Source organism: Triturus cristatus, chromosome 5_1, assembly GCF_964204655.1.
Source record: "Triturus cristatus chromosome 5_1, aTriCri1.1, whole genome shotgun sequence".
Classification (NCBI taxonomy): domain Eukaryota; kingdom Metazoa; phylum Chordata; class Amphibia; order Caudata; family Salamandridae; genus Triturus; species Triturus cristatus.
Genome location: NC_140587.1, coordinates 83,840,527 through 83,854,198, shown reverse-complemented (window position 1 = coordinate 83,854,198; position 13,672 = coordinate 83,840,527). Strand labels below are relative to the sequence as shown.

At 40.9% G+C, this 13,672-nt stretch overlaps 1 protein-coding gene across 6 annotated transcripts in view; it reads right to left on the bottom strand.

The window, feature by feature from the left end:
* LOC146830264 (acetylserotonin O-methyltransferase-like) overlaps nt 1-13,672 on the bottom strand; it is an 856,304-nt gene that overhangs the window by 620,834 nt on the left and 221,798 nt on the right. For all 6 annotated transcript variants that reach the window (XM_085604463.1, XM_085604461.1, XM_085604465.1 and 3 more), the window contains one exon: nt 11,804-11,978. In XM_085604463.1, the coding sequence (XP_085460589.1) occupies nt 11,804-11,978 (175 nt within the window). The remainder of the gene's footprint in view (nt 1-11,803; nt 11,979-13,672) is intronic.

Below are 13,672 nucleotides of genomic sequence, written 5' to 3'. Positions count from 1 at the left end.
GAAACAGGAGGAATAACCTACGTATTTATGGTCTGCCGGAATCTTTGGAGGGAGACGACCCTGTTGCGTTTTTCTCTTCTTTTCTTTTGAAACTTTTGGACATCCCTACTACTACTTCTCTTATTATCCAGAGAGCACATAGACTTGGCCCTCGTTCCTCATCCTCATCTAAACCACGAGGAGTCATCATCCTATTTCTGAAGTTCACTGATCTCCTTCTGGTCCTTTCTGCAGCTCGATCCAAACGCCAAGTCTCCTGGATGGGCCAGAGGGTGTTCCTCTCGCAGGATGTCTCTAATGCCACTGCCGCGAGAAGAAAGGAATTTTTGAGTCTTCGACCTTCTCTACGTTCTCTGGGTGCTAGGTATGGTTTATTCCATCCCTGCCTCTTCAAGGTGACCCATCAGAATCAGACCTGGACTTTTCATGATCCTGCCGAACTCAAAAATTTCATTCATATTCAAACTAATGCTGGCATGGATACCTCCAACTCTGCTAATAGTTGACCATTTTAACTTCTTTCTTCTCTTGCAGGTTTTTTCGGTTAATGTTCTTGTGTGGGCTTTCCTATGTCACTTTTGTCGTTGTTCTTTATTAGCTGCTGGATTGTGTTTCTTTTCATATGTATATTTTCTGCTTTTATATTGTTGTTTTTAGTCTAATTGTCTGCATTATCTTCTTCCTTACCTAGATTGGCTGGTGTATTACTCTCCATCCCATGTGGTTCGTTTTGTTCCTTCCCCGTCCTGGTGCAGTTGGCTCTCCTGGCTTTGGGTGGTCATTCTTGTCGATTCCTTCCATAACCCCAATATCTCCCCTTTTTCCCTCTCAGGTATGTCTCTTTCAGTCATCCTTTTTGGATATGTACTGTCTCTTCTTACACTTCCTTTTTCCTGTCTTTCCCCTTCTTCCCCTTCTTTTTCGCTTCCCCTGTTATTTATTTCTATCTTTCCTCTGCTTGTTCTATTATTACATCTTTTTTCTTATTCCCTTTTAACTGCACCTTTCATTCTTCTTTTTTTTTCCTTCCTTTCTTCACATGTATTTATTGGCATCTTTTTCTTATTTCCTGTTACTATGGCTTTCTTTCTATGTTCATAATTTACTGTTTTTGCCTTCAAAGTTATTTCATGGAATGTAAAAGGTTTTATTAACCCGATTAAGAGACAGAGAGTCCTTTCCCACCTAGCTTCTTATAACCCAGATTTAGTACTTTTACAAGAAACTCATCTTACTGAAGCGGAATCGCTTACATTGAAAAGAAGCTGGGTGGGCACGGTTTTATTCTCTCCCTCTTCTAATAAAAAGAATGGTGTTGCTATTTTATGCCATAAAAAGTTAAAATGTAAAGTTGTTTCCCAAGATACTGACACTGATGGTCGATGGGTATTAGCTAAGTTGTTAATCAATTCTGTATCTCTAACTGTTCTTAATGTTTATGGCCCTACTCACCCTGATTGTAATTTTTGGCCAGTAATTACCTCGAAATGTTTTCAGCATAGAGATACCATGTTTATTTTAGGAGGCGATTGTAACCAGATTGTTGATCCGTTTCTTGACCGCAAATCTTCTGTCCGTTTTAATCCTCACAAATCACACAAACAATTTCTCGACACCATTTCACAGTCACATCTCATTGATTCATGGAGACTCTCACACCCTGATACCCTTGATTACTCCTTTTTCTCGCCTCCTCATGCCTCCCTCTCCCGCCTTGATTATATCTTTCTTTCTCAACCCCTTTCTCAGAACCTCTTATCCTCTTCTATCGAACCCATAGTTATTTCTGACCATGCCCCTATTGTCACGATCCTCGATCTTCTTCCTGCACCTCCTAAGCCTTCCCGCTGGCGATTTAATAATTCTCTCCTCACAGATCCTCTTTTCTCTTCCTCTTTTCTTTCCTTTGCTAAGGAATTCTTCTTACTTAACTCTGACCCCTCTTTGGCTCCTCATGTTATTTGGGATTCTTTTAAAGCGACTGCACGGGGCTTTGTTATTGATTTTGTTTCTAAAAAAAAGAAACACTTTCTTAATAAACAGAAAGGCTTGTTGGCTCATATTAAATCTTTAGAGCATAAATTCTATACTTCCTCTAACAATTCTGTTTTGCCAGACCTTATACGTGCTAAACTGGATTTTAATAAAACCACTACTGACAATGCCTCTTCAGTTTTGCTTTGGAGTAGTGCTCGTTACTATGGGGGTCGCAATAAATCAGGTAAGCTTCTAGCTACCTATCTTAAAACCCGTAAGGAGCGTACCTCTATAGACTCCATATACTCTTCAGATAACCTACTTCTTCATAAGGAACAGGATATTCTTACTCAATTCCAACTTTTTTATCAGTCCCTTTATATGCCCGAGTCTCCTCCTTCTGCTTCACTTCTTCAATCCTATTTCGAAAAGCTCCCTGCCCCCTCCACCTCCCATCTTAATTTCCCTGATCTGGAGCATGACCTTTCTATCACTGAACTTGATAGTGCCTTAAGGACTCTCACTAAAGGCAAAGCACCGGGCCCCGATGGCTTCTCTGTTGAATTTTACATGCATTTCTCTGACATTTTGCTCCCTAAACTTCTATCACTTTTTCAATCCTTCTTTCTCTCCGGCTCTGCGGCTGGAACTTTTCATGAGGCCACGATCTGCCTTATCCCCAAGGAAGGTCGTGATCCTCAACTATGTAAAAACTACGGTCCGATATCTTTAGTCAACGTGGACTATAAATTATTTGCCAAACTCCTTGCCCTGCGTTTGGACCCTCTTATGCCCCATCTTATTGGGAAGGAACAGTGTGGTTTTGTTAAATGTAGACTCACTTCGGACAATTCTCGCCTCTTCCTCAACGTTTTAAATAAAGTCGCATCTCTTTCCATTCCTCTTGCTGCTATTTCTGTTGATGCTGAGAAAGCTTTCGACAGAGTGGATTGGTCCTTTTTGTTTGCTGCTTTGCGCTGGCATGGCTTTGGTCCTAAATTTATTTCCCTTATCTCCTTACTTTATTCGGCCCCTAAGGCATCTGTTCTTGTCAACGGTCATCTATCTTCGTATTTCCCTCTCCAACGTGGTGTCCGTCAAGGTTGCCCTTTATCCCCGCTTCTTTTTGTTCTTGCCCTTGAGCCATTTTTGACGTCTATTCGGAATAATGTATCTATTTCTGGTTTTCTGTATGGCAAGACGCATCTGAAACTCTCTGCATATGCTGATGACATTCTTTTATTTATCTCTGCCCCTGAACAATCTATCCCAGCTCTACTATCTGAGTTTAACTCCTTCTCACAAGTCTCTGGATATAAGATCAACTCTGATAAAACTGAGATTCTTCCTCTTACAACATTTTGTTTCCCCCATCAGTTTTCTTCCACTGGCTTTGCATGGAATTCCTCTAAAATTACATATCTTGGAATATGGTTCTCTAATTCCATCGCCACATCCATTCAATTGAATATGTCTATAGTTCTTTCCCGTATTGATAAATTATTATCCTCTTGGAACCCTCTTTATCTTTCATGGTGGGGTCGGCTTGACTCGATTAAGATGATGATATCTCCTATTCTCATATATACTTTATCCATGCTCCCTGTACATATTCCGGATGTCCATTTTAAGCGCATTGATTCCTGTCTTTCTAAATTTCTGTGGAAGAATAAAAGGTCCAGGATTGCCTTAGCCATTCTTCGTAAACCTAAGCCGAACGGTGGAGTCAATTTCCTAGATTTCCGTCTCTATCATAAGGCTTTCTCTTTACGTCAGGCCTCTAGATGGCTTATCTCACAATCCTCTCCTTTTGACCCTCTTTGGCTTTCTATTGAGCGCTCACTACTCTCTCCGTTTTCTCTTCTTGAAGCATACATTTCTCTGTTAAAAATCCATCTACTTCTCTTCCTTTATTCAGATATACCTCCTCCCTTCTAAATTCTCTGGTCCTTTCTATTCCTATTACTCGTGAATCCTTTTTAGAATCCCCTATTTGGTATAATTCGCTTATCCTCCTAAATAATAGGCCTATTTATTGGTCTTCTTGGAGATCAAAGGGTCTCGTATGGGTTAAACAGCTCTTTGATGGGTTTCTTCCATGCTCCTTCCCTAGTTTTCGTCTTTTATTTCACTGTCCTCAATCTTTCTTGCACAAATTCACTGTTCTCATGACTCTCATTCTCGACGTTTACTATTCCCTCCCTTCATCATCATCTCCTATCTCCCAGCCTCCTCTCCTTCAAATCTTGCTCAATCTTCCCAAAGCCTCTCCTATTTATAAATCTTTCTCGTCACCTCCTCTGAGCCGCTCTAAATCTAAGCTGGAATGTGCTTGGGAGTTAGATCTAGGTTGTGACTGGTCGACTGTTCTTTGGGATAAAATTTGGTCCAGATCTTTGAAAACTTCTCGCTCTGCTTCCCTGACTCAGTCTTTGTTTTTTCTTTACCACAGATTATATCTTTCCCCGGTTTCTATTTCTCGTTTCTCTCCTACTCATGGTTCTAATTGTTGGACCTGTGGTTCCTCTGATGCTGACCTTCTTCACCTTTTCTTTCTCTGCCCTCCTGTTGTTGCTCTGTGGGGTGAGGTTTGGTCTTATGTTTCTCGACTATTTTCCATCTCTATCCCCTACTCTATTCCTCTTCTTTTTTTAGGCAGCCTTTCTGATTCCTTAGATATCCCCTCAGACTGTTCTGGTCTATTAGACCTTATGCTTGCCCTGGCATTCCAGCACATAGCCTTTAACTGGAAATCTCTCACCAATCTATCCATAAAATGCTGGTGGAACTCTCTTTGTCACCACCACAGGCTTGATGTACGTTTTGCTGCCTCCTCCACTCCCTCTCTTAATAGGGACTTGTTTTGGTTGCCCCTCACAACATACCTTGATCACATGGCTTCGAGGCGCACTTCACATTTTTCTTCTGAGAATTTCAAACCTCCATGAATGATTGTTTCTGCTCTGTCCTCCCTATCATATCTCTCATATTGTTTATCTTTTCCTATACTCAACTGATAATCGCTTTCTGACTTTCTTATCTGCTTGTTCTATTTGCCATGATTGCTTCCTACCTTCTTCATATTGTTTCCCTTTCTTCTTTTCTCCTGTTCTCCTTCTTCCCCTTTTCTTTTTCTTTTCTTTCTTTCTTCTGTCCCTCCCGTCTCATCTATAAAATCTTATAAAATGCTTTTTGTTTATTTACTAGATAGTATTGGCCTACTGTACCCTCAACTCATCATCGTTAATATCATATGTATTGGTCAGTATCTCTTTATTTTTTCAAAATTATCTCAATAAAGCATTTCAAACTGAAAAAAGAATTACTCTTTTACATACACACTCAAGAACCTACCTGGGTTGTGCGGATTTAATCATCCCTAGCTGCCTGTTTTCGTAATTGAGGAAGGGTTACTTTGAGGCTGATTCACAGAACTAATCTGAAAACTTACCACTTTTGGTATTCACAGAAGGCATTTAGTAGTAGTAAAGTTAGGAGTCCTGACTTTACTACTACTAAATGCCTTCTGTGAATTTCAAAAGTAGTAAGTTTAGGATTTTATCTCAGTTTAGTAGTGGTAAAGTTAGGACTCCTAACTTTACTACTACTAAATGCCTTTTGTGAATACCAAAAGTAGTAAGTTTAGGATTTTATCTCAGTTTAGTAGTGGTAAAGTTAGGACTCCTAACTTTACTACTACTAAATGCCTTTTGTGAATACCAAAAGTAGTAAGTTTAGGATTTTATCTCAGTTTAGTAGTGGTAAAGTTAGGACTCCTAACTCTACTCCTACTAAATGCCTTTTGTGAATACCAAAAGTAGTAAGTTTAGGATTTTATCTCAGTTTAGTAGTAGTAAAGTTAGGAGTCCTAACTTTACTACTTCTAAATGCCTTCTGTGAATACCAAAATAATTAAGTTTAGGATTTTATCTCAGTTTAGTAGTAGTAAAGTTAGGAGTCCTAACTTTACTACTACTAAATGCCTTTTGTGAATACCAAAAGTAGTAAGTTTAGGACTTTATCTCAGTTTAGTAGTAGTAAAGTTAGGAGTCCTAACTTTACTACTTCTAAATGCCTTCTGTGAATATCACAAGTAGTAAGTTTAGGATTGTATCTCAGAAGAGTTTTGTGAATCGGCCCCTTTGTGTTTACAATTGCATGTATGCTCAGCCCCCTGAGGGAAAATTGAGTTGCCCTATTGTGGTTTGAACAAGTATAATAATGGCAGAGTGCACGCGGTGCTCGTGAGACATTAATGGGACACAGTAATTCTTTGAGGTGGTTGAGATTAGTGGTTGGGCAGCTTCAGATGAATGTGTCAGTTTGAGGACTGCGAAGCAGGGAATTAAGTGGTTGTGGTGATGACAGGGAAATAAAATAAAAAATCACAATGTTTGATGTCTAGTAATCTGATGGGACAGGACAGACAGATCACATGTATCTAGGTTGTATCCTGTATACTTACTGGTATATGTATATGATGGCGCTGCTGGGGAAAAAATCCTTTTAGGTCAAGAACCCTCACTTACCCAAGGGTGATAAGCTTCATCATTAGGTTCCCTCCTCACATCCTGACTCCAATGTCCATGGTGTGAGCTATGACTCCCCAATGGGTAGGAGCTGAGGGTGTTTTCAAAGATGAGCGAAGGAAAGGGGTCAGTGAGGAGCAGAGTACAAAAGAAGTGCAAGGGTGACAAATAAAGCTATCACCAGGGGTCTGTGTAGACTATTCAGTGGGCCTTTGGGATAGAGTTTAAAAAGAGGACTAGGGATTAAACAAATATATCCCTATCAAAGGTCAACATGTTTCTGCCCATAAATTGTCCCTTAAAGGGGGTTCCGGGGCATTTGTCAGGACCTTAAAAGTTATGTAGCCATTCTGCATATGCTTGGGATAGTGAGGAAAATATAAAAAAATATATATATAAACATACTGGCCACCATGTAATCAAAGCGGCCAGGATAATGATGACCTGTATTAATTTGGGAGCACTCTCTTTCTAATGACAAGAGAAGTGTGGTCTACTCTAGAACCCCTTGGTACATCTTGTAGTGCCTAACTCTTTGGTCGGTGCATATTCCAAACAGACATCCCGAATCTCGCCGGGACCACCAAATTACGCCAGTGGGTGGAAAATATACTGCTCGTGCAACAATTTAGTGCCGGTAGCATGAACACCGCTGACAGTCAGCGCAAACGGCACCATGCGTTGCACAGAAGTGTGCGGTCATTCAAGATGATTTTGCTGCAACTCAAGTGGAAAATCTTCTCAAGTACCAGCAAATTTGTAAAGGCAGCCCTCTCTGACTGCAACCACTCACACCCCCCAGCTTATCAAATGGCGCTGGAAGATTCTGTGGTGAATGGAAATCACCATGCATGCATTGTGGAGCCTTATGTTGATCCTGCGAAGTGCAAATAGCAGGATAAATCTGCCATGCACCGATTGGCAAAATTTGGCAGGAACTCCCCTTACAAGTGTGCTGTGGAGTCACCCAAATTCCACCTATTTCGCAAGCGGAATGATAAGTGCCTGAGCCGATTTGTGATGCATTTAAACTGAATTCTATTTTTAAGCACCTGCCCAGGCCAGGCCTCCACTTTTCCACTTAAGGGGGAGGTAAAGACGTTGAAAGCGGTTGACTTGGGTGCCTACCCGCCAGTGAAGCAAGACAGGCATAGACACAGGCTTGTGCTGCTGCCAGTGGTGTAGCAAGGTAGGGAATGTCCGTTCCGGGTGGCTCAACTTTTGGGGACAGTGGCCTTCCTCCACCCTCCCCCCCCACACTTACCTCCAGCCATCGCAGGGCAGCAAATGCAGGGATTGCCAGCACCCCCCTTACCTGTGGCCATCGTGGAGAGGAAAATACGTGGAACCGCCATGGTTGGCCAAAGGTCTATCTACACCACTGGCTGCTGCATTCAAGATGGGAACTCTGCTCTTACTTTATAATTGGATAAGACATCCAGTCACGAAGAAGATAAGCTCATATGGTCACACGTGTGTTCCGTGCACTTGTGGCTCCTATCATTAAAGCCCACATGCATCATGTGCCCACTGCTCATCCAAAGCAGATGACTGTAGGCACGTGCAGAACCTCAGGGGTGAGGGCTGCTGTATAGAAAGAAAACTTGGAGGTGAGTTTACACCAGACCTAATAGACACAGATAGGATACCCCTTAATCTGCAAACAGTTCAACAGTATGCACATGCAGATATGTGTGCAGGATTAAAATAGGCTACTTGTGGACAGAGTACATACACAAATGGTTCTGATCAGTGTCATGCATGTTAATTATGGTATCCAAATCCCATGCATGGGGTTGATGCTGCAAAGAACACAGTTCAGTACCTAAGCTAATTGTGAATGGGTGTCCAGCCTTGTTCTAGGAGGATCAGAGCCATACAGGATTTTCATGATATCCACTTGATATATAAAAGGGGAAAAATGCATCTAAATTGGAATCCCTTTCATATTCAGTGGTTGTTTGTAAAATCTCGCATGACTCCAGAACTTGAGGAGCAATAGTAGTGGACAGGCTGGTGGGCAAGGTACATGCTGAGTGCTTCCTGCATAATGCTTGTGTGGCTCGGGGGCTATTTGTGCATACTGCATGCACATATTGGGAGGTTCTGCACAATGAGAGAACATACCAAGAGCTGGCTGCATAACGCACATGCATGCTGGCCTTGCAAAGTTTAGGACATGTAAACAAGAGCTAGTTTTGCATTCTCTATTTATTTAACTCTATCTCTCACCTATCTCTCGCCTCATCTACTAACTCTGCCCTCCATGTGTGTTCTGTCCCTGCACCCTTCGTCTCTCTTCCTTTCTGTCTCCCACCACCCCTTCTTTCAATCTCTTTTTTCCATGAGCTGCTCTCATCCTCTCTCTGTTTATATCTCTATCTATTTCTCTTCCTACCTTCTCTATCTACCTGTTTCCCTCTGCTGCCTTTGTCTCTTTTGACTAGTTTCCTCTTAGATGTACTCACATCTGTTTTACATGGGGGCAGAACTTTGTGCTTTAGGGAAGTTGATGTTGTATTCAGCATAGGCTTATCAACTGCCCCTGTTCTTTGCTTCACCAGGAGCCTGTTTTAGAGCGAAGGTTCAAAATGTTTCCATGTGCGAGCATGACGCACCTTTTGTAAGTGGTTGCGTGGCTCTGAGTGATCCCACAGCGCTGCATTCGATTGAACAGTGATGATCACGCGGCACTTTATGGGAGTATTGGCAAGTGCGAAGGATGGATGGCATTGCAGTTTCTATTGCTCAGGAGAGGAAGTTGCTAGGCACAGCTTTTCCCCTTGAATGTCTGATTACTGCTGCAGGAGGGTTGCATGACAGCCAAGTGTAAGATCTCATTTTTCATTTGGCTTATATTGTGGGTAGTCCAAATTGGAGGTAGCCCCAATGCTACCTGCCCCGAGAAGCATTACTTTACGTAAACTCCCTAAAACCGACTGTGCTACCTTCTATCCCACCCTGAACATCGGAGGGGAAGAGGAGAATGGTTTCTAGCACAAACATTTAAAATACAACTTTCATTGTTTATATAAGGTTAGAAGATGAATCCATGTCACCAAGTTTGCTGTGCTCCACTCCTGGGCTTTAGTTTAGAGAAATATTTCAGTCCTGCTTCACTTCAGTTGGCTCAATTGACCCATAACTCAAATGAAACAGTGATTTGTACGAGACAAGCCCAGAACTGAGCATTCTGTCCTTGCTTATGTGGAGTGAGCTGGTAACCACATGTTTAAAATTATTTAAAATGATATTGCACATTCCTGTCTTTTACCTTCACTGGTGCACTATGTGCTGCCTAGCACAGAAGCAGGCAGCCTTGCACCATTGTGCAAGGGTGCCTGCATTGTAAGCAGGATTGTTATTGTGGAGGAAGGGACACAAGGAATGTTCCCCCTTCTATGTGTGCTGCAGAATGCATCACTCATAGAAAGAGGGAAAAACTAGGAGAAATAACAATGCTTCTCCTCACTGCACCTCCCCTGGGAAGGCGTAGCATTTTGGTGCATTCGCTGGTCTTCCAGTAATGGTAAATCTGGGAATGCACCAAAATCCATGGGTGTTGCGTGGCAGCACCCATACACCACCCATGGAACACCTCCCTGGGCCTAGTAATGCAATGCAGCAATTTGCCGTGCATTGTGTTACTCCAGATGTATCAAACCACTCAGGGCCACACAAGGTGGCCTTGCGTGGCTTCAAAATGCACTTAAAGGTTGGGTTGCGCTTGCACCCCACTGCATGGTGCAACAGCGACGCAACTCTTTGATAAAGTGGCTCTACGTATATTGTCCTGGTTTATCCTTTAACAAACCAGTGCATTTTGGAAGTTGAAGTCAATCAATCAATCAAATAAACTTTATTCGGTTTCACTTCGGAGAACCATAAAAGTTAAAAAAATTACAGGTACCTAAAAACAGCAATACGTTAAAACATGATTTAAAAAGTAAAGCCCCATACACAATGTATAAATAGAACCCAATACCCAACCTCCCAAATTATTCAGTGACCATAAAGTGCAATGTGCCAGGAGAATATATCTTCCTATCATATTTACTTTATGGCTCAAGCTAAGCCTTCAAAACTAATAAATTCTACATAGATCATCCATTGTCTAAACATCCATACAGGGCCTGGATTTCACAGTAGATTTGAAAACAAAAACACCATAAAAATAATACAATCCTCTTTCAACAGTTGAAGATACATAAGGGCAGGACGGGCCTGAATAAAATTCATTCTTTTTAAAATGGGAACCAAGAAACGCCTTCGAGGGGTTTCATAAAACTTACATAAAAACATAAAATGCAGCAGATCCTGTGGAGACTGCCCGTCGCAGCCACAGGGAGCTAGCACTTGACCTCTACTGCATCCCTTCGGCCTAGCTAACAGGAGGTGACCCTAGTTAATGAAAACCTCTCATGTATTGATAAAAACCCATAAGGTAAGGTTGTTTTTGAAGTCTTTGTGCTTCATTGGACATAAAAGGACCAAAACAATTGATAATAACAATGTGTAAAATGAAAAACCAAGACATGTTGTGTTGAGTACATGGGGCAATCTGCCAATCAAAAATGTGACATATATTAATCTTAAAGCGAGAGCGAAAGTCATTGAATGGCAGTGCTGCTCTTTATTGTTCATCCCAAAAGAGACCAATAACTGAACAGATATGCAGCTCTACTTTGTTTTTTTGTTTTTTTTCCCTGTAGATTTTATATTGCGCGAACTTGACCCGAAGGTATCGGGTATCAGAGCAATTTACATGAGCACCAGTTGCATTGCACATGGACACATTCATTTTAGGAAGCATGGGGCGATTAAGTGACTTGTACACAATCACAGGATGTTGAGAGTCCCTGCCAGACTCAAACCCGGTTCCCCTGAGTGGAGATCGTAAGGCTACATCCTCCCCCATCCTCCTCCTCCTACTTTGTTACATTAAGGTTGTCACTGAAAAGAAGGCAACGATTGGATGGGGGAGCAGAAGAGATATATAATTACTATAGACACAATTGCCAATGAGAGGCATATGTATCAGAGTAACATCATGTATACTGGTCTCAACACATCCACTGCTATCACTTTTTTCCACCTTTATTCTTAGATCATTAGCACCGACATTGAAGGCCACCATCGTCTTGTAAATTATATATTTCCAAAGATAGAGGAAAGAATTGAATAAATTCTAACATCCTGTAACATAATGTATTTTCTGGTTGTGAACCTTCGATATTTTTAATTCAATTGACTGACAGTGACTTGTTTGCATTGTGCAAGCCTCTTTACAAGATTACCTTCCATATTGCTCATCTCAGTTTCTAGGAGCTTTAATCCCACACACGCACAGAGTAACCTTTCCATTCCATCGGCGCTGGCATGCAGACGCTCAGCAATGATGTCAGAGGACAGGGGGCTGCCAGACTCCTGTAGCAGGTCAAAGATGCCCAGTTCACAGGCAGTGAACATTACCTGAGGAAACATGACAAATACATCTTCAAGTCACAGTCTCGCTAAAACATGTTGAATGGATTACTTAGTAAGTTAAGACTTTTCACACTCTAAATGATTCTACTGCTTAATGACTGTTGTAGAAAGTGAATTCTTAGGTGATGTAGATGGTAGTCTCTTCAAGTGATAATGGCACTCTTCCTTACTAGGTCCAGTTAGGACTCAATACTTTTACATCTGTGCTCAACGCTTAGTAGCTGAAGCACAGAGCAGACGGGCTTAACTTAGGAGAGATGTTTTAAGCATTTATCAGTAGGAAAGTTAAAAAGTAGAAAACATAACACAATGCAAATCCCATTCCAATTTATAAAAATAGAGAACATGTTAAGGAGCAATTAGAACCCAAAATGACCAAAACCTAATGTAGGAAACAAATATATATTTTTTCAAGGTTTCATATCTTTCTAGCGCCAAAAAGCACAAAGGCCCAACCACACATATTTGTTTGAGCTAGAACAGTTCAAAGTCAAAAGTTAAACCTTTAACTGCTGAGCACCCCCCAAGTGCTGACTCTTTTTTTTTTGTGGAAATTTGAGATAGTTTGCGCTTAGGCTTCCACAACGTTTTTTCTACATAATGTGGCAGAGCAGCCTAATTTTGTCTCCTATTTATGTCATGTTTATACATTTATGCACTCATATACAGCATTATACTCAATGAGTGATTTAACCTCATAAACTTGTGTGACACATTTAAGTGAATTAATAAATATGGAACCATTGTAATCACTAAGAGTTTACATAAAAGTGTATTAAGATTATCAATAGAAATATGTGATTGTGTCCATTTCATATTTACGTTAATTAATGATTGCTTGCTTCCGATGACTTATAATGCTGTAACATGCATCCATTTTGATATTGAGTTAAGTTAGGTTGACATTAAGCCTTAGCTTAAATTGTTTGCCTTCACATTGCCAGTATGCTGATTTCTCTTCTTTGCAAGTGAAATATCATGTTTCTCAATAGCTAGTGAAAGGCTTATTGTATGTATTAGATAACTGAAAGTGGGGACTGGGAGGAGAAAGTTGGCAACAATTGTGAAGCACTAATGATGAGAGAAGGCCTTTAGTTTATGGTGTACCATTAGGAAGAAACTTGCAAGGACATACACTACATACCTGAATATTTGGAGATGGGAAACCTAGGGAGTATATCGAGTCCCCTTGAGCAAAATTACCTGATTGGTTCTCAGTGGTGGTAATGTGATATGGATGTTCCAGAAGCTGTTGACTGATTATTAATTGGTGTTTCATAGTTAGTTTGACAGACTCTATACTGACTTCGATTGGAAACAGATCACTTTCTCTGCTGGGCTTCACTGAGTGTAAGCTTCATGCTGAACACTCTTTCTATTTCCACCAACTTCTTTTGAAGTTCGACCTTCTGCTGACATCTTCAATGTTCCCCTTTAGAAATAACCTTCAGGTTTTTGCTTTAGCCTATTTTTATATTAGAAAGGGAACCTTTCTTTATGAAACACCTGATTGCATTAATTTATTTCCTCTGAATTGTGGCTGTTTTTATTTCACATCTCATCTTATTACACTTTAATTTACTAGCACATTTATACTTCAGACCATACTGGCATGTCTTTTTCATTTATTTTTGCTTTCCATATACACTGGCTGGATTAATGTTCTACAATAACCCTTT